Here is a 24507-nt window from a genome sequence, read left to right on the forward strand (position 1 = left end):
GCCTGGCCATCAGGATGCCCTCTGCAGCACCTTCTGGCCTCCTAGTGTGCCCAGCAATCCTCAAATCGGCCCCCAGGGCCGGGTCCTGCTCAGAGTGCTTTCGGTGGAAGGAGGCAGCCCCGCCAGGAAGGTCTGACCTGGGGGGTGCCCTGAACCACCACCCCCGGTTCATCAGTCCCCACAGCAGGACTGGGCCCCAGAACTCCCCTTGGCTTTGGAGGGTCGAGGAGGGAAGCCCAAGGTCAGGGCAGGCCCTACCTGATGATGCTCCACTCGGGCTCGATCCGCACGATGGTAGGATCCTCCATGTACTGGAAGAACAGGTCCTGGTGGATCTTGGCCCTGTCCACCTGCACCATCACCTTCATTTCCAGCACCTCATCTGAGGACGTGGTGTTGCACACGATGTAGGACGGAGAGCGCCTGCGGGAGCGAGATGGGGAGCTGGGCTCCTGGGTGGTGTTGGGCGGGACACTGTGGTCCTGGGTCGGGGCCCTCCCGTGCCCCTCCCTGTTCATCAGGCTCGTCAGAGGCAGTGGGGGAGCAGCGCCCCGACACAAAGCCCTGAGAACTACTGACGAAGACTCTCTCCTTGACCAGACTGTAGACGGGCTCCTCTGAGCCCCCTTTTTGACTAGGCTTCTTCCTGAGGCCCTGTCTTTGATTTGCCGACCCCCATTTTTAGCAAGAATCCTGCTAACTTAGTTTGGCAAGAACCCCCCCCCCCCCCATATCTGAGTACCCTTGATATCTGATCAAATTCCGCCTCCTTAACCCTTGATGTCTGGTCACCCTGACTGCCTTCAGCAAGAGTCCTGTTAAGTCGGTCTAGCAAGAATCCTCCTAACCTCGTTTCCTCTTAGTAATTTTCCATCCACTGCCTCCCTTGCTCTGCCCCTTGGCTATAAATCCCCAGCTGTCTGCCGTATCTGGAGTCAAGCCCAATCTCTTTCTCCATTGCGACAGTCCTGACACCTATTGCAATAGTCCTGAGCAAGCTCTTCTTTACCATTTTAACAAGTGTCAGAGCCATTTTTTTCTTGAACGCTCAGGCAAGGCCTGGTCTGGCCTGACTTCAGATCTGTCGCAGCCCTCAGCATAGCTCTCTCCCAGGAAAAGCTCTCTCTGCAGAACCTCATGCCAGCGGCGCAGGGAATGTCCCCAACCACACCTCTTCTAGTCCTGCATTAGGGGCACCTCTTGCCTCCCTCCCAACTCTCACCCCCGCCCCAGGTTCCTGGCTCATGGACGGTGTGCTCTCCTGGGACTGGACGGTGGAACCAGGGAAGGGAAAGTCGGCTGCCCCTGGAGGTTCGACCTCAGCCAGCTCTAGGCAGTCCCGGCTGGCTCTGCAGCACCTGGCCAGGAGCTAACCCAGGGGGAAGGGGCCCTAGATTCCAAACTGTGTCCCGTGGAACCCGAGGGTCCTGCACAGTGGGTGGAATGCGGGCACCAAGGCTAACCGGTGGGCAACGGCACGATGGGCCGTTCCAAGGAAGGGGTGCCTGGCAGGTCCCCGGGCTGAGCCACGGCCAAGCATGGCCAAAGCGAACGGCCACCTTCTCAGGGAGGAGCAGGCACCTCCAGAAGGTTAGCCGGAAGTCTGCTGCCTGTCAGCCCCGCCCACCCTCTGGGCTGCGAACCCTGGAGCCTGCCCTGAGGTGAGTTACCTGTGGAAGAGGCAGGGCTGCTTCCCAAACATCACCACCACGTTGCTGCCCGCGTTCAGGTTGGTGCCCGTGATGGTCACCTGTGTGCCTCCGGACATGGGCCCCCGGCTGGGCTTCAGGTCTGAGAGAGTCAGCGTCTGTGCAGGAAAGGATCTGGCCTGAGGATGCTCTTGGGTAGGCCTGAGGCAGCACCCCACTCCCGGATTCCACTTGCCTTCTGGAATCCTTAGTCATGGCGGCCTCCCAGAGAGCAGGCTCAGTTTACCCAGGCCTGTGGGGACTGGCGGGCATGTGCACCTCTACACTAATAACAGTCATAATAATATTAGCTACTACGTAGTGACCTTTTAAGTGACAGGCTTTATATTTTATGTGTATCTATAGTGAGATATACATATTTTTTTTTAAATCGCCCAATCTATTCTACAAGGTAGGCATTATTACCCATCTTAAAGACAAGATTCAGAGATGTTAAGTAAAGTTTCCAAGGTCACAGAGCAAAGAAGCGGCCTGAGAACTGACTCCAGAGCTGGAGTTCTCCACCACCTCTCCAGTCTCCAGCGAGGGTCGCTTTCAGGAAGGTAAGCTGCCCCTTCCACAGGCCTCTCCCGAGAGCTGCCCAAAGCACCCAGCGGCCAGAGCAATGAGATGTGTGAGCCCCAGGGAAACCCAGGAGGAGAAGCAAAGAAGGGTCAGTGGATTGAGTGAAGAGTCAGATTGGGGATGGGGGTGGGGATGGGGGAGGATCTGTGAGCTGAGGATTTGGAGTCTCAGTTTGTTCTTTCATTAGCATTTTAATGGAAAAAAACTTTCCTAAGTCCCAGGTGAGAAGCCTGTATCTGCATTTAAATGAAGATTTCTCTCTTCTCTTACTCCCTTAAAGAATTCTGCACCAAAAGTTGAACCCACTCAGCTCCTGGGAGCGGGCAGGCAACCTCCTCTCCGAGAGGCCTCGATCGATGGATAACACTAGGGGAGGAGAAGAGAAGCCCCAGCGAAGCCTGCAGCCCCAAGGCCTGGCACGTGTGCGCCCGGGTCCCTGCACAGGGCACACGTGTGGGGACACGCAGGGACCCACGGGAACACGGGCGGACCTCTGCGCCCGGCATCCGCTCAGCGCAGGCGCGCTCGCGGGGCCCGCCCACCTGGTCCCTGCAGATCCCAAACCTGGAAGTCCCGTGACACCCACCGAGCCAAGCGAGGAACGGCTGATGCTGGCTCTGGCTCAGCCCGAGACCCGCGCTAGGGTGGGGGATGGGACTGCTGCAAGAGCCTTCGTTCTCAGCTTTGCCTACACCGTGCTGTGTGACTCAGCACAAGTCACTTACCCTTTCTGATTTCAAAGAATCAAAAAGTGGTCCTCTCAGAGGGGCCTGACTGTTTTCTGGTTGTAACTTCCCACAGATGGTGCTTCTGCCCCACTGTCTGTCAAGGGAGAGCTTTCAGACCTGGCTCCTGCTGACCCCCCCGGAGAGGAAAGGGCAAGTGAGGGAGTTGCTTAAGGGGTAAGGGGCAACGTGGAAAGGAGAACAAGCTCCCTGGCAGCCTGGGGGTGAGGGTCCTGGAAGGGGTACAAGTGAGGAACCCTGACGGGTTTGCAGTGGCCCTCCTGTGCGGGGCTGGCTGGGTGCTGAGCTGCTCTGGGGGTGGGGAGAGGATGATATAGAAACATGTTTTAACGTTGGGAGAACCTATTAATTATTCAAGGTTCGCTTCATAACTATTTTCCAGCGGGTCTGCGTGGGAAATCAGATGCGGCGTTATTTGCCATCTCTTCCCTTGGCTCCCTCCCTGGATGGAGGCAAAGGGGCGAAAAGTGTTGCCTCTACAGAGATCTCCAGGGATAGAACTGGCAACAGCCCGAGAGTGCTGATCGGCGGTCTATGGGCCTTGGTGTCAGGGTTTTGGGTGAATAAACCCACACGTCAGAGCCTGGCCCGATTTGTGGAGGGAAACTGAGGCAGACCCAAACCTCGGCACTGGGAGGGGCTCCCCAGCACCCCCAGGCCCTGAGAGGCACCCCTGAAAAGGGGCTCGCCAGGGGCTTCCACGGGGGTCCCAAGAGTGCCACCTGCCAGCTGCCCAGCAGGGCGGGAAGGCAGTGAAGGCTCAGAGGTGTTGTGGGTGGGCGTGTGACAGAGGGGCATTCTGTCCTTCCTGCCTCCCTGGTATGACTCACGGGGGACCTCTGCCCCTCATTCCCACCCTGAACCCCTCGGAGCTCTGTTGTCGGCAGTGAGGGGGGGTTGCTCATTGACCAGGTCCTTAATGCAAACTGGGGTCTGGGAGGAGACTGGGGTCCGTGGCACCATTTCTCCCCCCGCAGCTCTTCCCAAGTGGGTGTGTATTGCCAGGATAGTGCCTCCAATAGAAAAGTGAGCACGAGTCTGAGTCCCAGGGACCCACTGGACCAATGCATTTTCGCCTTGTGGCAACAACTCGCACCTTCCCTGCTCTTCTGCTCCGATTTCCCCTCGTCCCCGTCAACCCCCCGCTCCCCACTCCCTTCTGCTCCCATCTTCTGGTGCCCCTCCACGTCACACCTTATGCCGGGAACAGCCTCCCGCTACTCGATATCCATATGGAAAACTGTATTCTGCCTTAGACAGATCCTGCCTTTCCTTCTGGCTCCTTCCATGAAACCTTCCCTTAATACCTTCCATCCAACCACATCCTGCTCCCAGGGTAGAAGCACTCAGGCAGGCAAGACCTCCCCTGAGAGCAGAAGGGGCTTTTGGTTGTCTACCACATAGATGTGTTACATGAATTAAGCCCAAGAGCAGGTATCACAGAAGAAGGAGCAGCTGAAGAAGGAGACAGAGAAGGGAAGGGAGTCAGGCCACTCGAAGGCTTGAGGAAGGATTGGATAGGCAGGGCAGAACAGACCAAGGAACCTGGACAAGTCGAGAGGCAGTGGGCACCCTGGGCTCTTCTTGAGCTGGGGGCTGACATGATGAAAATGGTATCCCCCAGTGTGGCTGGACTAGAATGGGTTCAGACCAACGGCAGGGATTTAAGGGGGCCACTGCAGTAGCAAAGGGAATGGGAAAAGTAAGACTCCAGGACATGGTGATAGAGGGATTGACATCAGGCATTAGGGGAAGCCGAGCCACAGACCACCAAGATGGTGGGCCCGGTGACAGGCCACTGACAGAAACGGGCAAGGGAGGGGGACGCGCTGTTTACGGGAGCTGACAGCTCGGGTGGGCCATGGGAGGTGATGGCAGGACATCCAGGGGGCGGTGGCCTTTGAATTAGTCACAAAGGTAAGAAGCCTGGCTGGAGACACAGCAGAGACAGCTGAGGCCCAAAGGAAACGTCAGCTTAATGAAGTAGCGGCCGTTCCTGGTAGCGTTCGCTTTGTCACCGCCAAGAGACCACAGGATAAAAACTGTTCCAGGTAACTGACTGGCCAAGGAAGTCCAGTGCTTGCTTTGGCCATGCAGCGGTGTCCTCCCTTTTACCACAGCTGCCAGGTAATTTCAGAGCCAGATTTCACGCCCAATTTTCATACGCCACGCCACACCTCTCAACTGCTTGGGGAGCGCTGTCTGTGTCTCTACCCACCTCAGTCTCTCTCTCCCTCTCGTTATCTCAACTCTGCTGGAATAACAATGTCTGTGTTTATAAATATCTATATGATATACTATATATATATATATATACACACATTTATGTAAATATATATACATTCATCACTAGTTGTCTTAAGGTATATTGGGTTTAACTTGGAAATTCCCTCAAACCCTTTCCGAAGAAGGTGGGAGTACAAATGCTAAACGCATAGGTAAAACTATACACATCCACTAAATCCATGACATGTGTGTGTTCCTCTAAGTGAGCTCCTGTGTGGGTTTAGTGACAGCCATATTTATAAGGTTGGTTAGCTTTCAAAGAGTGGAAGGAGCATTGCAGAGGTCAGGACCCAGGCAGAAAGGGGCATCTGAGGCACATCCCTCCCCGGTTCACTGCCACACCCACCCCCGCCCAGTCACATGGTGTGCAAGTCCTTCATCTCCTCTGTCCTTCTGGACTGTGGGCCTCCTGGGGCAGGGGCTGCATGGGGTCTGACTCATCACTGTCACACCTGCAAGCCAGGCCCATCAAACTATATTATAAAATGCAACCAATTGAGCAAGTATTTATCAAATAACCTAGGGAGAGGTATTGTGCAAGGTGATACGTGGTTGTCAGTTAAGGGGAGGAAGAAGAAAGAGAAGGAAGGCAGATGAAAGAAGAGGGAGGAAGGAAGGAAGGAAGGAGAAAAATGGGCTTCTATGACATATTTCCGGGCATTTGATACCCAGTCATAAAATGCATCATTTCAGGTTTCCAGCTTCCAAAAGCAGCTCAGAATCATGAGGAAATGATCTCATCACATCTGGCATTAACCCGAGAAGTTAACTGGATGGTAAAACAGTTTTGGCAATGATGCGATGTATGTAGCAGGGGATGTGCTCATGTCTCCAGCATCCCTGTCGTCACAAGGCAGGGAGGTTCCCAAGTCCCCCTGCTCACAGAAACCCTCACCAGGGCTGGTCCGGTACCCTTTTCAGGGGCCAGGGAGGGTCCAGGCTGGAGGGAGTGTGAGGGCAGGGGTGAGATCTGCAGAGAGGCCTTGGGGTGGGGAGGGAAATGTGGGGAAGGGTGTTGGGGCGAGAGGGAGTAAGATAGGGATAGGACGATGGTGAGTGAGGAAGGTGGGATGACTGGGGATAATGGGATGGAAGTGGTGGGGTGCTAGCACACAGGGAAAGGGCAGGGCACAGTAGTCATGGTGGCAATCACAGAAATCGTAAAGGCAGTGACACTAGAGGTGATAAATCTATTTTACCTAATTTTCACAGTAATACCGTGGGATAGATGCTTAGTATTATCATCCCCATTTTACAAATGGAGACACTGAGGCACAGAAAATTAAACAAGTAGCCCAAGTCTACCCAGTTAATAAGCGGCAGAGCCAGGGCTCAAATCCCAGGAGTCCCCATGCACAGCCCACACTCTCACCCACCGTGTCACGCTGACACTCGGCCAGAAGGGGACATTGGGGCCTAAGAGCCAAAGCAACTTCCCTGGAGCTGCAGCCCAGCCCAGCCCAGCCCAGCCCAGCCAGGATGTAAATCCAGCTGGTCCCGACTTCCAAGGCTGTGCTCTCAAGCGCTGCAGGACGGGACTCCCACGACTTTGGCCTGGGTTTGCCCACAGAGGTCTAGAAGGGCTCAGCAATCATGGTAAAGAGGTCTGTGGCCTGTGCCTGGCCAGGCCATTGGTGGCCGGGACTCACCATGAAGTAATAGAGCTGCGAGGACCTGGCCATGAACTCGGGCCGACACACGGCCACACAGATCTCCACGAAGCCGGCGTGCTGGCTGGGCTTGGCCTCCCCCATCTCACACACGATCCTGCAGGGTGGAGAGGACAGACTCCCATGGGTCACAGGAGGGTCACAGGCCTCCCTGCCGTGACCCCTGGGCCCTACACCTACCCAGGCCTCCTTCTCTGTAGTAAGATCTCAGGGATGGGCAAGGAAGGAGGAGGTGAGAGATACCTGATTCCTCCCTTCGGGGGCTCCTTCCCTTCGGGGGCATTCCTCCCCCCCTTCGGGGGTTCTCAGGAAATGAGGACGTGTGACCTACAGGGGTCTCCTTAGAGGCTCTCAGTAAAATGTGACTTACCCAAGGGCACACAGCCATCAGACAGGGACCTGGGAGCAGGGACCTAAGGTTTGCAGGTCCTCGCCTAGGAGCTCTTTGCTCCCAAGGCATGGACTGCCTCAGGCAGTGCTTTCTGCTCCCAGCCCCAGCCGGGGGCCTGGCAGGGGAGGGGGTTTTCATGCCGGGGGAGGGGAAAGGGTGGGGGAGAGTCATAAATTCTCCCCTTTAAAAAAATTTTTATTGTTTCACTAACAAAATTGGTTCATACCCTTTGAAAGCAAGACAGTATCAAAATGTGACAGTAAAATAAAGTGTGCCTTTCTTCACTAATCTCTCTCAAAACCTTGGTGTATAAATCCTTGCAGACCTTTCTCTAGACCTATGCAAATATATAATATATATAATCTCCATTTTATAAATGAAGAACTGAGGCATGGAAAAGTTTGGCAACTTGCCCAAATATATAGATTTGCCCATATATCCACACGTGTGTATATATATTTAGGTCTGATATTATGCACACATATAAACATAAATGTGTATATATACACGTACAATTATATACAAACGTGCATATGTAAAGAAACATATACATGATCTTAAAAATAAAAGTGAAACTTAACCACCCATTATTTTTAACCCCTGCCTTTTTACTCAACAAAACAGCATGGACTTTCCCTCAGGCCACAGTACACACAGCCTCATGGTATTTCATAAGCGGCCTGTGTCATCATTTATTTAACCAGCCTCCTACTGTTACACATTTAACTTACCCTGATTTTTCTCCTACTCCAAATAACCCCGCAAAATGAACCAGCCTACACACCTCCTTAAGCATTGCATATTTATTAAAATAGATTTCTGAGAAGGATTATTTGTGCTTTTTTTTTTTTTTGCGGTACGCGGACCTCTCACTGTTGTGGCCTCTCCCGTTTGCGGAGCACAGGCTCCGGACGCGCAGCCTCAGCGGCCATGGCTCACGGGCCCAGCTGCTCCGCGGCATGTGGGATCTTCCCGGACCGGGGCACGAACCCGTGTCCCCTGCATCGGCAGGTGGACTCTCAACCACTGCGCCACCAGGGAAGCCCTTGTACTTTTAATGTTTGATAGTAGTGGGAAATAATGGTCCAGAAGGTCTGTCCCAATTTTTACTTCCATCAATAGCAAGTGAGTGAGATTACTTCACTCTTTGTCCAACACTAGATATTATCAGTCCTTTAAAATTTTTCTAATATAATAGGAAAAAAGAGATCTCAATTTCATTTTTATTCCCCTGATTACTGGTGAGGTTGCATGTATTGTGTGTGTGTGTGTGTGTGTGTGTGTGTGTGCTTAAATCTTAGACAGCCTTCCCTGTGACTTGTCTGATGCCCTCTCTTTATTTCGCAGATGGATTATCTTTTTGTAGGAGCTTCTGAATTAGGAGAATTAACTTTTCTCCATAATAAATATTGAAATTATTTTCTCTCAGTCGATCACTTGTTTTTCAACTTGGTTTATAAAGTCTTTTGCCACTTGAAAGTTTAAAACTATCTGTGTGGTTCAATTGCTCATTCTTTTACTTTATGGCTTCCGGGTTCTGGGTGAGAGTCTAGCAAAAATCTATGCTTTTCTGTTCAGATAACATAATTAATACATGTTCAGTTTTTTTAAAAGTACATAAAAGCACTTGTCATACCTACATTCCACTCCCACCCCAACTGCATCACCCAGAAGTATCCATTGTCAACATACTGGTGTACGTGTTTCCAGTCTTGCCTTCCTTTTACAAAATTTATAAACTCTGTATTCTGCTTGGTAAGCTGTGTTCTCACTTTATATACCTTGAGTATATGCCTGGTCATGATTCTTCTACATATCACATTTAATGGTTGTGTAGTTTACTGTCCTATGTATAGACAATCATTTATTAAATTAATTCATTCCCTATTTTTAGATATACAAATTGCTTCCACATTTTCACTGTTACAAATAAGGCCAAAATAAGCATTCTTGCAAATAAATATTTGTGCATTCTGTTTATTTAGGGAAAGTTCTAGAAGTATTATTCCCAGGCTAAAGATGTTTGACCTGCATTTCCAAACTGCCTTCCAGGAAGGTCGTCCCAATTTACCCTCCCGACATGAATGTATGAATGTGCTATTTCTTATGCCTCTCATCTGCACTGGGTGGGCATTAACTTTGAAAAATTGTTCCCCATTTCATTGGTTACTACTGATGTTAAACATTTTTTTAATATGACTTTAGTTCTTTGTCTGTCCTGTGAATTGCACATTCATGCTCTCTGCTAATTTTGTGATAGCTGCCTTTTACCTATATCTTTTATCTAACCTCTTTAAATGTTAAGAAAAAGCGTACTGTAACAGGCCATAACAATACTCTCAGTTTATCACTCATATTTTTACTTCACACACAGGGTTTCTGGTGCATAAGTTTTGTCTTACGTACTCAAATCTAATCTTTTCCTTTATAATTTTTTCTTTTGCAGTTATACCTGGAACACCTTCCCTTTCTTGAAATCAAATAAATTCTCACCTGCATTTTCTTCTAACCCTTTCACGTGTTCATTTTTTACCCTTAACTCTTTAATCCATCTGGAATTTACCTTGGTGTATGATGGGAAATAAGAATCTGATATGGTACCTTTTACCAGGGGGTGAAACTGTACCACTTATTGAATGAGCTTTGCTTTCCTTGCTGATTTGAAATGTCATCTTTATCACATACTAATAGATTCTTTTTCTGGTGTTCTATCTTATTAAGTATCTTATTAAGTATCACGATATTTAATCATGTGGCTTTATAATATTTTTTACATTTTATATTTATACCTGGCTATACAAGTCCAGAGCAGGGCGTTTTAAAGTTCCCCAAATCACAATATATCCGTAGCAGCCCGCTTTGGTTTTGTTCTAGGAAGGACAAAAAGTTGAAGGAGCCACAGAAAGGTCTTTGGGTAAGTAAGTGATGATGGACCAGGATGGGTCCTACCAAGCCTGGAGCCTTCAATCATCTTATCTACTCTGAGTGTTTTGGGAAGAACCGGACGGAAATCAAGGAGGAATTGAGGATGGCAGAACTGATGGTTCCAGAATCACAAAATCTGGGTAAGACTCAACCAGCACAAGCATAAACGCACTCACCTACCTAAGTGAGACCTTGCAAAGAGTCAATAACTTATGCACACGGGGCCAAGTGGTAAGGTTTCACTCCGGGAGGGGCAGCAAAGAGGGTGGAGAATATAGATTCTATTGCGCTGGTGAATATTTATTTCATGCTTGTGTTTGCTGGGCTGGAAAATTGTATTTACTTATTTACAAGGCAATACATGACTCACAGACCTTCCCTGCCATGTAGGTTAGAGGTCAAGGTCACTCGTTGAATGGCCCTCTCCGTGGACCAGCAGACTTTGCTGGAGAAAAACAATCCAAGTCCCCACAGGCCTGAGAGTGGGTGTGAAGGTTCATTCTCAGCCTCCACAGAGGGGAGCACAGGATTAGCTTCTTCCGTAATTGGGGGAGGACAGGAGTGGGGAGTTAGGGACAGCGGAGGGAGCTAGGGCAAGGAGCTGAACTCACACGTCTGCAGATTTTGCTTTTGCTTTGTCTTGTTCCCACTCAACCTCACACCTCAAGGAGGTAATGATCACTTTCCCCTTTTCTCCCAGCCATCTCCCCTTCCCCTTTCTAGACTTCCCCCAATACGGCAGCTAGCTAGTTCGGGGGCTGGGGAGTTGTAGGAGTCCCCCACACCCTAGCACGTGAGGGACGTTCTCCTTTTCTGTCCATAAGTTCTAAGACCATCTATTGTTGGTCGGGGAAGGTAAGTCAACATCAACCGTCTATTTATATGGACTTCTCTTCCCTGCTCCTCCCATGTCTTGGACGGCCTCCACTTACTGTTCCGCAGGGATGTAGCCATCTACCAAAGGGCTGCACTCCACGCCGGCCACCTTGACATGGGAGGCGATGTCCCGGAATTCCAGGCCCAGGTTCTCCCCTCGGATGGTGACCTTGGTGCCCCCTTCCCGGGGGCCTGTCACTGGGATTATCTAGAAGGAGGAAGCACAGTAATCAGACACCAAGACAGCGCGATCCCCCACTGCTGATGGGGCAAGGGAGAGGCTGCTGGCTCTTTCCTATCTCCATCCCATTCCCTGAGTTGAGTCCAAGTCCACGAAGGCACCCAGGTCTGGGACTGTCAAGGGGCAGGAGCTTCTGGTAGAATAGTCTGTGCCTGTGTATGGTTTTAGGAGCAGGGTTCAAAGCCCCTTGTTCCTCTTCGCATTTCACAGAAGAGAGAGAACGTGATCTGCAGTGTTACTGGGTAATTCACAGAAAATCGGGATTAAAGCCTTCCAGCATATGCTCGTGTTGGTTCCACTCTCAGTGAAAATGAACAAGCCTCCTATCGACCCACACAGCCCTCCACACGATGGCATCCACCCATCTTTCAAGAGCCTTGTCGAAAGTCACTTCCCCATCACCAGATGTTCTCTCTGTTTCTCTCCACTGAGACTTCAGGACACCTTCTTTATGCTCTTTTCACAGTAACGTTTGTGTCGGATTCCCCACCCTGCCGCCCCCCCACCCCACCTCTTCAGATCCTGATTCCCTGAGAGCAGGGATGGTGGTGCCTCCTTTCCCTGTGTGAGCTTTCCAGTGATGGCACCATATTTTATTTCTTGAGTTGTAATTGTACTGAAAACCCCAACGATCCAAGCATCTTCCTGGTGTTAGAAAAGCCTTCCTCGCTGCCCCTCTGCCTTCATTGTTTGGCTTAGTTTGTCTGGGTTTAATTTAGACTTTACCCTCATACACTTGCCCAAAACGACTGGCTTTCCCTCCGAAGACATCACTGTTGATGCTAAAAACCCATGACTGGAATGTTAGGATTCAACCACCAAGGGCCTGCTTTGAGGTGGCGGCTCAAAGTTCACGTGATCTAATTATAACCTCCCACAGCAGTGACCTTAGTGGCAGAAGACATTCCATGCCAGCCTCTCCTGGCATTTCACAGACCAGAGAAGGGCCCATTTCCTGTTCCTGGTGTCTCTGAACATCAGCACCTGGATCTCGGCCAACGTCAATGGGATCACAATAGGAGAAGCCCAGGTAGGCTACCTCTTAATATTTCTAACTCTCTCCATCCCCCCAGGGTCACAAGTGGGCGGTTCCATCCTGGGGGGAGGGCGGAAGGTGGGGAAGGGAGTGACAGCTTTGCCGAGCCTTGTAGGCTATTCACCTACAAAGCTCAAGATACTTCCTGCTTCTCACATACGCAGGTGTGCACATCTGTGAGTGTGAGGGTTCATGAGTGTGTGGGTTTGCACATGCACGTTCCCACTGCAGTGGGAAAAAAAATAGGTTCTTTGGAGACACAGGCTTGTTTCTGTGTGAGGGAGATAGACAGATAGAGGGGGGGTGGGCAGCGGGAGCCCCTGTCCTTCCCAGATGCCTGCCCAACTAGTCCCCAAAGCGCCACTGGCACCTGGCAGCAGCATCTGCATATTTCAGCCCTGGCTTGTCGTCCTGAAAACGAAGTTTTATCTCTGGCCCAGTCCATGGTTCTCCAGGATCCCTGGAGGGCTGCTGCCAGTACGGAGCCAGTAAATAGCGTCCGTCGCAGGGAGGTTTGTTTAATTTGCCATCTCCTCCCTGTGATGTTTTTGGTCTCAGGCCAAGAAGAAAGCCAGTCCCACTGTTTTCACCAGACACACCATTAGCGGTCCTGAGAGGCAGCCCCCTGGGGGATGGCTTCTTGCTACGGGGCTCTGAGGGTGGGGGCCGGCAGGAAAGGAGGGGGGCCCTCGTTCAGATGTGGCGCCAGAGGCATCCACCGGCTCTACTTTTCCAGATAATTCTGTAGGTAAAATACGTAAGTATCCTTCCCCAGTTTGAGAATCACTGTTGAGATTCCTACCCATGCAGGAGACTGAAGTCGGGGCTGAATGAAGCTCTCGGCACCTGGAAAACCAGGCATGTGGAGGGTGAAGGTGCCAAAGCGGGGGCACACCTAGAGGGCCACGCCCGAGAGGCTGCTTTGCCGGAGGAAGCTGCTTACTCAGAGTCAAGCTCCTTCCTGCTTTTACACATCCCCGGTGCGCATGCACCATTTGTGAGGGAGGGTCGAGGGAATGTATGGGAGTGTTTGCCTTTGTGGTGGCGGAGGACGGCAATCCAGTAACCAAGGGACTCGGCCTTCAGGGGCCCTTGATTTACGCTTTGGTCAGAGTAAACCTGAGCATGGGTCTTTTCATGTGGGAAAGGGTGATAATAACCTTGGCCTTGGCAGGCATCATGGGTTGAACCGTGTCTCCCTAAATCCATGTGTTGAAGTCCTAAACCCCAGCACCTCAGAATTGTGACCTTCTTTGGAGAAAGGGTCTTTATAGAGGGAGTCAAGTCAAAATGGGGTCATTCAGGTGGGTCCTAATCCAATAGGACTGATGTCCTCATAAAAAGAGGAAATTTGCAGAGACACACATGGCAGGAAGTCAATATGAAGAGGCACAGGAAGAAGACAGCCACCTACAAGCCAAGGAGAGAGGCCTGGAACGGACCCTTGCCTCACAGCCATTAGAAGGAACCGACCCTGCGACACCTTGATCTCGACTTCCAGCCTCCAGAACGGAGAGACAATACATTTCTGTTGTTTACCGCCCTTCACTGCAGCAGCCCTAGGAAACCACACAGCAGGGTTGTTGTGAGGCCGGATGAAGTGAGGGATATGAGGCTATTTCACAAACTCTGAAGCACCACACAAACGTTTGGCCTGTGATTGTGCCCGCCGTTTTAAGGGTACCAGATACGGGTGTTTGTGAAAGTGCACAGAGCTGGATGCCCAGCGTCCCCTCACTACGGATGGATAGACTGAGCTTCCGTCTCATCTTCCCTTGGTCCCCCCGTGGCATTATTATCAGCAGCAGCAACCATGGCAAAGAGGCACTGAGCACCTACAATGAGCGAAGCACTGGGCCCCAGGTGCAGACGTGTCAGACACCGTCCTGTAGCGGAGACACGCACGTCTTTCCCTTATTTTATGAGCGGAGCAAGGGATTCCAGCCCGGGTGCGGGGGACCTTAGAGGGTCTTCGTGCCGGGAGTGTGGAGGTGAAGACACCAGGGCAGCGATGGGCTTAGACACGGGATTTAAAAATGATTTTAACAGTGTCAGTGATCAACGAGGAGGCGGAGGGTGATGAGACCCCCACGGGCTGGGCACGCAGCCAGGCATCGTGCATGGGTTCGCTCATGGAATCCCTGTCACTCCTGTGAGGTGGACGCTTCGACCCAGGGCACGGGTGAGCAAGCTGAGGCCTGGAGGTGGAGATGAAGTAGTCGCAGGGGACCCAACAATTACTTGGGATTAGCAAATGGAGCTGGGATTCAAACGCTGTTCTCTGTGATCCCCCGTCTGCCCCGCCCCTCACGGCTCCGCGTTCCATGGCCCGCGTTCCACGGCCCGCGTCCCTCTGTCCCCCTGAACTGTGCTCCTGGTCCGTTCCCACCACTTCACAGCTTCGGTCTGCTTCGTGTGAGTCCCGAGGCCTCTCCGCTTTGACCTGCTCCACCTCTCCGGGGCTGGGCTCCACGCCCTTGACCCCAGGCAGCCTCCACCCACAGGCTGACTGCTTAATGAGGCCGCAGCCGACGGAGCTTCATGGCCTTGCCACCAGGACTCTTGGAGACAAGGAAGGGGTGTCGAGGACCGCGAGTCCTCTCGGACGCGGCTCACACGGAGACTCCATAGGACAGTCGAACCCTCTCTGCTCTCGACCTCCCTTGATGAGGGGAGGGCCTCTGAGCCAAGCCTAAAGCTGTTACGGATTTGCAGGGAAATGAGGATGCCTGCAGCCAGCTGGGCGCCTGGTGGACACAGGGGTGACGGATTCCATGCCAGCCATGGCTCCCAGGCCCCGCCCGTGGCAGGACAGGGCTCAGCGGACCACGGCGGGCCCAGCGGACCACGGCTCACCTCTGTGATGCGGGGGTTCGTGCACTTGCTGTTGGTGCCCGACAGCTCCAGCCAGTGGCTCTCGTGGATGGGGCAGTGCTGCCGGAGGGTACACTGGCCCTGGCCCTGGCACCAGCCGCATTCGAAGTCCGGGTCCGCCTTGAGGCACAGCCCGCAGCTCTCACGCATGGCGCCGCACTTGTAGAGGTGAACTGTGGGCAAAGGGCAAGGGGGGCTTGGAGGTGGGGGCAGGGGGCTGGGAGGGGCCCGGGAGTGCAGACCAGGAGGGCAGTGCTGGCCTGGATGATGGGACATGAGGCAGCCTTGTCCCCTCCGCCCTCCGGATGCAGGGAAAGCCTGAGCAGAGGGTCGTGGCTGGGCGGTGGAGCCTCCCTCAGTCTCTGGGGGCCCCCTCCAGCCCGCGCTGCTCCCTCCACTGTACTCCCAGCAGCCGTTGCCCTGCGCCCCCTGCGCCGAGCAGTCACAGAGCAGTGACGGCGCTGGGGAGGCGCGGAGAGCGGGCTTGGCTTGGGTGGGGACGGAATGGCACTGCCCACCGATGGGAGCTGCTCCCCCCTCCCCGGCCTGCCCGGGCCCTCCTTCCGCACCTTTGTTCTGAGCTGGGTTATCAATGTTGAAGTGCCCGTTCCACACGACTGTCAGCTTCACCGGCAGGTTGTTGATCTCCATCCCTTCGTAGGAATACTGCAGCCAGGACCGGAAGGAAAGGAGAAAGCTGGGTCACAGAGATTTCTAGGGGGGGCCCAATGTTCGGCCTGGTGTCCGCAAGAGTGCACGGGGTCAAAGGCAGGCCAAGACTGTGCGTGCATGTGTGTGTAAGCACACATCAGCATGGGTGGGCAGGGTGGGGACGTGCATCTCAGGGGACCAGACCAGGGGGTCAAGAAGCTAAGGCGGGGAGATGCCAGGCCTGGGGGGACACCCATTTGGAATGTGGGTTCACAGAGCAGATTTGAGCAAGTGGCTTGGCCACCTTCTGCGGAGGCCTGTTCCTGCCAGCTGGGCTCTCCCCAGGAAGTTAGTGAGAGAGGGGCCTGCTCCCGCCCTGGCTGCCCAGGGGAACCTGCCAGTCCTCAACGCGATTTGGGAGCTTTAATTTCTAGGACACGTTCAGGGGAGGTGGGTGCTTCACCAGAGACCTGGCCAAGCCTGATCTGCAGGCAGGGAGAGTGGCTGCAGAGGGGAGGCAATGAAGGAGCTGCACTCTTCAGGGGATGAGTGGCTGAGGGTTAACAGAAGAGGACTGCGTGAGAGCTCAGAGGTGAGGTGGGAAATCCTGAGGTCACCCTAGGGCACAAACCTGGGAATCTGGGTCAAGTCCCCAAAGGCTCCAAGACAGAGCAGGGGCCCCAGTTCCACAGCTGCCCATGGTGGGGCGGCAGGGAGCTGCCTCTGGGCCCCGCTTCCCTGCCGGGCTCTCCTCTAATGTTCCACCCAGCTGGGTCCATCCCACGGGGCTGCGGTGCTAAGGCGGGGAGCGGGGGAAGTGGGAGGTACCTCTCAGGCAGCCCCCAGTATGCCCGCCCCCGTCCGCCTTCTGCAGCAGGCATTCTCTATCCCCAGGGAAGGAGGGCAGGCAGCAGGAGCTTGGAACCTGCCCTGGGCAGCTTTTCCAATCCCTACCTGATGATTTTCTCATTATTCCACTAGATTCTGCCCACCACAGGGGGTGGGATGGAGGATCAGAGCTGAGACAGGTTTTCTGCAGAGGAGGGGCTGAGGATGGGCGATATGTTGGAAGAGTTCAGTCCAGGAGACTTGGTCTGAAGTTGTGTTTGCAGAACCGTGGGGATGCTCGTGGCTGTTGTGTCAGGCCACTGATGCCCCCTCCTTCACTGAGGGGAGGGCAGCACAGAAACTCGGGAATGCACCAGCTGTGGAGGGTCTCAGGGCCTCTGCCTCTGTAGCTTATCCGTAGGGCTTCTAAAGGAGATGTTATCATCTTAACCTGGGAACCTGCCCTATATTCCTGAGTGACAGAACGTGCTCCATGATGAGCATGCTGTGACGCTGCCCTCCTACAGAAACGTAAGTAGGGTGTGTGTCCAGCCTCCTTCGGGCTCTAACCTAGCACGCCAGAAGTTTTCACTAACTCCCTGGTGATGACGCCCAAGCCAGGGAGCCACATGTGGTGCCTGTCCCACAATGGCGGTGGTTTGCCTTGTACCATCCACACGCTCGTATAATCTCCCTCGAGACTGATGACATCTGGGCCAAGGCCAGGGTTTGGGCTGAGCCACAGAATAAGCAAACCTCCCTAGCCCTGCAGAAACAACACTGGAGAATTTGTTTTGATCATCCCATAACTCAGCTGGGGACTCAGAAGCTTTTTGCCACGAAGCCCACTAGCCAACTCCCCAGAGTTTTCGCGTCTGGGTGGGTCGTTCCAAGTCGTCGTGAGTTTTCTCAAAAAAAAACCTCTTCCCCTCTCATGGTGGTCTATGGACCACCTTCATCAGAGTCATGGGGGTGGGGCTGGGGATGAGGTCTACTAAATGCAGATTCCAAGGCCCCACCCAGACCTGCCGAACTAGAACCTCTGGAGACAGGAGCATTTCCAGTTAGGTACTCTGAGTCTGGTGCTGTGAAAGTTAGAGAATCGCTGCTCCTTGCCATCTGCTAGCAGCAGGGAGACAGAGGACAGCCAAGGGGGAAGTGTGTAGGGGGGATGGGGGGAGAACCCGTTCCAGACGCCCCTTCCCATTTCCTCCTCTAGCCAAGCTCCACTGCCCCCATCCTTCCCGTCCCCTTCCTCCAAGGCCCCAGTGGGGGAAAGGTGGCAGGGGCCAGTGTCAGGCTGCTCCGACCTCTAGGAGGGATGCTGGTGGTGCCTAAATCGGCATCGAAGCCAGGCTCCTGCCTCTCAGGCCTGGGTCTGTCCAGGACCCAAAGTGGAAGCAGCAGGCAGCAACCAGGGGCGTGTTGGTCGACGATCAAGAGAACCTTCAGGCCCCTCTCAGGAAGGACCTGAGATCCCCCCGAGATCAAGGCAAGACATACTGCCCACGTATGCATGGGAGCATCTGCGTGCATGAACGTCTTTGCATGCGTACATGAATGTCTTCCCACGCGTGCTGAAGTGAGAAGAGGTCTGTGCACATCCGTAGGGTCTATGCATTCAGATGTGCGTGTGCATGTGAGCACACACGGGCACACACGTGTAGTGCCGTGTAGGGGCTCCGCAGTGACCGGCTGTGTGAATGTGGGCCGAGGATCCGAATCTCAGACTCCCCACGTGTAAAGTGGGAATTACACGCGGTGCGTACCTCACGGGATTGTTGGGAGGGTTCAAGATAACCATCCGATGCTCTGGGCACAGTGCCTGCTGCGGAGAATGAGCACCCAAATATTATCGTGTATTTGAATCTATGTGTGTGCACTTGGGGATGCTGTGCAAAAATACACCTGTGTTCCCCGTGTTTCTGTTTATGTGGAATAATAGCAGCAGCACTTATTGAGTGTTTCCGCGCCAGACACTTGGTACACGTGGAGACGGACGCACACGAGAACACTTATGTGCTCAGATGTGCGTGTGTGTGCACACATTTTCTTTCTGAAGGAAAAATAAAAAAGGCTTTAAGGATCAAATATGCTGGGCATTGCTTCCTCTTTCTCCTCATTCCTGAGATCTCAATTCTAAAATATTACAGAAATCATTAACCCCAGTATTGCCCACCAACCCCTTGACCTCCCCCCTCTAGGGAGGTCACGCTCCTTCCTGGAGATGCCCTCTCTCCCCCTTGACCTGCATCCTGCAGGGGGAGGGGCGGACTGCTGGGGACCCTGGACCACTGGCTCGCATCCTCCACCACTCCCCACCTCTGCTCCACTTAGCATTTATATAGCCCTCTATGATCAGTGGGCAGTTGATCCGCACAAAGCCCGGAGCTGGGGGAAGAGTGTTTCAGGCTCCTATGGGCCAGGAGGTTAAGTGTCTCAGTCAAGGTCTGGCTCATCGTGGCCCAGCTCTTGGACGACGTTGCTCATCACCTGGGGAAAGAGTGAACCCCAGTCTCCCTACTTTCTAGAGCAAAGAGAAGACCTCTGTACAATTTGGACGCTCTTCCCTCCAACCATTCCCTTGTCTGAGATTTTTTGCTGCCAAGTTCTATCATTCTATCACCAACGTAAGACACCAGTGTATGCTGTGTCCATCTCCAGGACCCCAGAGGCTCAGCAGACCCATTCCCAGCTGTGTTCCAGTAAAGCGGGAAGGGGGAAAATTAACCCCCTATCGGTCTCCCTGTCCTTGTTTTGCACGCAGTAAACTGGGGCACGACGAGAAACCATGGGGCCACTGCGGGTCGGTGGAAGATGGGCCTAGAGCCCTAGGGCCTCATGGCTGGCACTGTAGCCGGCCAGCTGTCCCCTGCAGCCCACTGACTCCCGTGATTGCCAGTGACTGAGGGGCGGGACTGGGCACTATTATTAGCAGCACTTGACATCTCCTGGAGCCTCTGTCTAAAGGAGGCCACGGATACCCACAGTTGCTTCTAACCCTCCTCCAACTGCTGCCTGTGAGCTGCCCTGTTCTCTGCCAACAGGCCCCCGAGGGCTACAGTGATTGGCCCGGGGCCTGTCCCCAAATAGTGGGCTGGAAGTGACCTGCCTGTCCACCCAGCCCCGTGTCACCCCATGCAGAATGCTCCTGTGTCTCTCTTTTCCTTCTCTGCTCTCCTCTGAGACCCCCCTCTGCCACCAAAAATCAAGGGTGGTGGGGCGGGCTTGATTTCTCACAGGTCGTGAGACCCTGCCACTCACGAACTGTGTGACCTTGGGCGTGTCACTGACCCTCGGGGCAAGAGTGGGTTACCCTGGAAGTCAATGGAGACTCAGGGCCAGCTTCAGGGCCCTGCACTCACCCACATGGCCCTTCCTAAGGCCTGCCTGCGTATCTCATTTGTATTGACGTATTTCATTCTTAAAGAAGGTCCCCCAAAGTATGTAACTCTCAGCCCCACAAATCCAATCCTGCCCCTACTCTGGGCCTCCGGTTTCTCCTCTGCACAGTGAAGAAGAAGGTGGGTTTCACATCGCTTGAAAATGTTACGAGTCTTTAAGTCTGTTAGTCTCTGAGCATCTGGGTGCACAGCAATAGCCCAGAAAGAGAGAATGAGGGAGAGCAGAGCCGGGGCTGGGAAGGCCACGGGGCCGGCGGGGGAGCTGGCAGGCAGGGGCGCACTGTTAGGGCACACTGTGTGGTGACCAGGGACCAGGCGAAGGCTGCTGGCCGCAGGGGGCTGCTGACCCGTTGCTGGTCCAGCATGGACCCAACCTGGATTTCTAAATACTGGGCAGGGTTTGTGCCGATCTACACAGCACAGCCCCGGGGGGCTCCTTCCTGTTCCAAGGCTCCTTTTGCAGGGGCTGGTCTGTCTCAGAAGCCTCGTGTGCTGGGAAGCAGCCTCTGTGAGGCTGTACAGGCCGAGGTGCGCCTTTGTGGGCTCACATGAGGCCCCCAGGTCAGCCCTGGTAGGAAGTCAGGACCCAGGGTTTCCAGAGCGGCTCTCAGGAAGGAGGATGGGCACGCCCTGTAAATACATCTGCCCACAAAGAGCGCTCAGCGGCCCCAAGGCGGGCCCCAAAGCCCCTTGCACCGCAGCCCCTGCTGGGTCACCACGACAGGGCCACACCTACAGGCAGACACTTGGGGGACTGGGCCGGGCTAGCAGGGTTGGAGGAAGCAGTTGTCGGGGGGAGCTGAGCGGTTCTGTGGGGGTTCGGGGCAGTCCTGACCCTAGAAGAGCGCCCGGCGGGTGGGCACACGGGGCGGGCACTCACAGAGGTGTTCTGGCACTGCACGCTGGAGCTGTTGAAGCGCAGGGCGGGCACCCTCTGCTCGCTGCCCTGGATGCTGAGGACGCACTCGTACCCGCGCTGCCCCGACTGCGGCTGGGGGAGGTTCTTGGCCTTGAGGGTGATGGGCTTGATCACCTCCACGGGCACCAGGATCTTGTCCACTCGCAGCAGCTGCGGGCAGTCCTGGGGACAGACAGTGAGGCTCAGGTCGGGCTGTGGGAAGCCCCTGGTATCACCCAGATGTTCTCAGACTCCACCCTCCCCAGGACTCCCCACGCACGGCCCTCGGCGCTGCTGCCCACCCCCGACCACCGTGGAGGAGGCAGTGAGACTGAGCCAGCCGGGTCCCGGCATCCCCACCTTGAGGCCCCGCCTCACAGAGCTCGTCCCCTGCCCTCGTCAGCTTCTTTTTCAATGCGCCCCAGACCCTCTGGTCCAGACTCCCAGCGGTCCCTCCCCTCTCAGCACCCTCCTCCCCTAGCAGACTGACCCTGCTGGCTGGGCGTCCTGTCCCACTTTGAGCTGAAGACCGCTTTGCCTCAGTTCCGGGCTGCCAAGAGCTGGGACAGAGGTGCCCAAGCGAACAGCTACACAGTGACACAAGCCCTGGGCCGAGGCTCTGGAATGTGAGTCTGGAAGGGGTGGGAGGACCTTCCATAAGGCATTTGGGAATGTTCTGCAATGAGCCCCAGAGACCTTTGAAATCCAGAAGCTTCTGACTGAGCTCCGGGGATGGCCGGCCCCCAAGAACATGCCCCTCAGAGCAGGTACACTCTGCGTCCCCTCCAGCTGCTCGTCCCCGAGCCAAGGGGGGCCTCTGAACACATTCGGGCATGGAGGAAATGGATCACTGGGCCCCTTTTCGCTGGGGCAATCAGCTCTGTTCAGGGAGGGCTGGGGGGAGAATGGGGTCAAATAAGGAGCACGGTGCTCTGCCCTGCTGGGAGGTGGGAGCTGGCGTGTGGCTGGATTCACAGGAGCTGCATGGACAGGAGTGAGGCCCCGGGCCAGGCAGGTCCCACCAGCCCCAGATTCCTCCCCCTGTGGCACTGTTTGGGGCATGCCCACCAGACAGACAGCTTCTGGGCAGGTAGACGGACAAAAGCATGGCTCACACATCCTTCATGAGGACGCTGCCCCGTGGGCTCACTGCTGACTCTCAGGGGCCCCCCTGACCTCAGCCCTCTTCCCCAGCAAAGTAAGGCAGAAAGGAGGCCAGGGGAAGGGCAGATGGGAGGGGCCCCAGGCAATCAGGCACCCGGCGGCTGTCCCCCCCCCGGGGTCTGAAAACAAACATGAGCCCCCCCGGTCACTGAAAGCTGGAGGGAGAAGAGCTCTAGGGCCGCTGAGCTTCTGACGAGCTGTGGAACCCTGAGCTCACCACGCATCAATCCCCACTTTGAGACTCAGCTACCTCATCTGTCAATTGGGTGGCATCCAAGGCCCCATTCAGCTCTAACCAGTCCTGAGTCCATGATTTGGGTGGTCTCACCTCTGTTCTTCCCGATTACCCTGTAGCCTTGCTTTAGGGAAGCACCCCAGGCCCATTAAATGAATGACCTCCTCTCCTCCAGGCTATCCACGCCTTTATCCTGAATGGCTAAACGGGGGAGCAGCAGACCCAGCAATTCCACTTCTGAGTTTGCATCCAAAAGAGCTGAAAGCAGGGTCTCGAAGAGATACTTGATGCCCATATGCTCAGGGCAGCAGTACTCACACAGCCAAAAGGTGGAAGCAACGGAGGTGCCCTCGCAGATGAACGGATAAGCGAAATGTGATACATACATGCAATGGAATACGATTCAGCCTCAAAAAGGAATTTAAACACACGCTAAGTCATGGGTGAATCTTGAAAATTCACCCATGGATTCCTCTCATAGGAGGTACCCAGGGTAGTCACATTCATAGAGACAGAAGGTAGAAGAGTGGTTTCTGGAGCACGAGAGAAGGGGGAGTTAGGGTTTAACGGGTGCAGAGTTTCAGTTGGGAAAGATGAATAGAGTTTTGGAGATGGATGGTGGCTATGGCTGTACCACAACGTGAATGTATGTACTTATTGCCACTAAACTGTACACATACAACTGGTTAAGATAGTAAATTTTATGATATGTGTATTTTGGCGCAGTTTAAAATAAATAAAACAAAGAAGAGCAGCAGGGAGGCAGGCCAGCAGGAGGGGGAGGGGACAGAGGACACGGCCTGAACCCTGCCTGTGGCCTTGAGGCTCTAGATCGTGTGGGTCTCCAGGGACCACGAGGTCCCACGTGGAGCGAGAATCTTATGGTTCCATCCCGTGTCCTTGCCTCTGCTGGCATCTCATCCCCCTGCTCCGGCAAGATGAGAACTCGGGACACGTAGAAGAAAAGAGCGATTTTGTGAAAAGGATGAAGCTCGGGCTGGAGAGGGCGATGTGTGATGTTGGGGACTCAGGAGAGAAGACGGATGACAAGTGGCGAGCTGTGAGCCAGAGGGGCCGGGCCAGTCCTGACCCCGCTCTTCCCTCCCGCCGAAGACCTGGCAGCTGTCCCTCTCCTAAAGCATGCACAGCCTGACCTTGCCTCCTGCTACAAGCTGCGTCTAGGGTTGCATTGCGAGTAAGAGCAGAAGAGCTGGGATCTCTCATCCCCAAGTCCCACAGGAAAATACGGCAGCTCAAGAAAGGTACGCTGAGGGTGTCTGAATCTGAGAGTCCTCTGAACCAACCCAAGGGTCCCTTTTACTTTGCAAAGGAGAAACCAAGCCAGGGAGAGGAAAAACATTGGTTCAGTGTCAACAGATGTGCTGGCAGCTGAAGAACTCCCACGCCAACCCACCATATTTCCTCCTCTTAATGAAAGAGGCAAGTTCCTACTGGCAGTAGGACCACCTTAGGATGGGATGGTGGGCCAGGATTTCCCAGAGAGGAGCTGGGGGCCAGGGGGCTTCGAAACCCTCCTGTGGTGAGCTGGAACCTCGCCTAGGGGCTGGACCGATTCTGGTCCAGGATGGAAGCTAAGCCTCTCTCCTTCCCCCTGTAAGATTCTCACTGGGGCTTGTTATGAGTTCTGTAGTGAGTCCTGATTGCCAGTGGCCCCTTAATGGCCTAGTTTGCATATAAAAAGGTTGGCCACTCGGAGACTAAGTTCATTAATAATAATTGGAGAGGCCCAGGGCTGGGCTGGGCCCATTTTCCTCTGGTGGCGCTGCTGACTGACCCCGGTGTCCCTCCTAATTGAAATGTAAAATGGCCATTTTCCCCTAGACAACAAGGCATAAAGGGACCATTGCCACCGTGCTGCCCCCTCCTCTCACCCCATCTCCCCAGACCCTGCCCAGCCTCATGCTGAGATCCCAGGTACAAAAGCACCTATGAGTCTGATGCTCGCAGGAAATTTCAGAGTGACTTCCACGTTTCTCCATGACTCTGAG

At 54.1% G+C, this 24507-nt stretch overlaps 1 protein-coding gene across 2 annotated transcripts in view; it reads right to left on the minus strand.

The window, feature by feature from the left end:
• Positions 1–24507, minus strand: part of PLXNA4 (plexin A4) — a 608757-nt gene that overhangs the window by 57259 nt on the left and 526991 nt on the right. For both annotated transcript variants that reach the window (XM_067747050.1, XM_067747052.1), the window contains 7 exons: positions 21082–21282; positions 15888–15984; positions 15301–15491; positions 11224–11375; positions 6955–7072; positions 1671–1807; positions 259–423 (listed from right to left, as the gene is read on the minus strand). In XM_067747050.1, the coding sequence (XP_067603151.1) occupies positions 259–423; positions 1671–1807; positions 6955–7072; positions 11224–11375; positions 15301–15491; positions 15888–15984; positions 21082–21282 (1061 nt within the window). The remainder of the gene's footprint in view (positions 1–258; positions 424–1670; positions 1808–6954; positions 7073–11223; positions 11376–15300; positions 15492–15887; positions 15985–21081; positions 21283–24507) is intronic.

Source organism: Pseudorca crassidens, chromosome 8 (genome assembly GCF_039906515.1).
Source record: "Pseudorca crassidens isolate mPseCra1 chromosome 8, mPseCra1.hap1, whole genome shotgun sequence".
NCBI classification, from domain to species: domain Eukaryota; kingdom Metazoa; phylum Chordata; class Mammalia; order Artiodactyla; family Delphinidae; genus Pseudorca; species Pseudorca crassidens.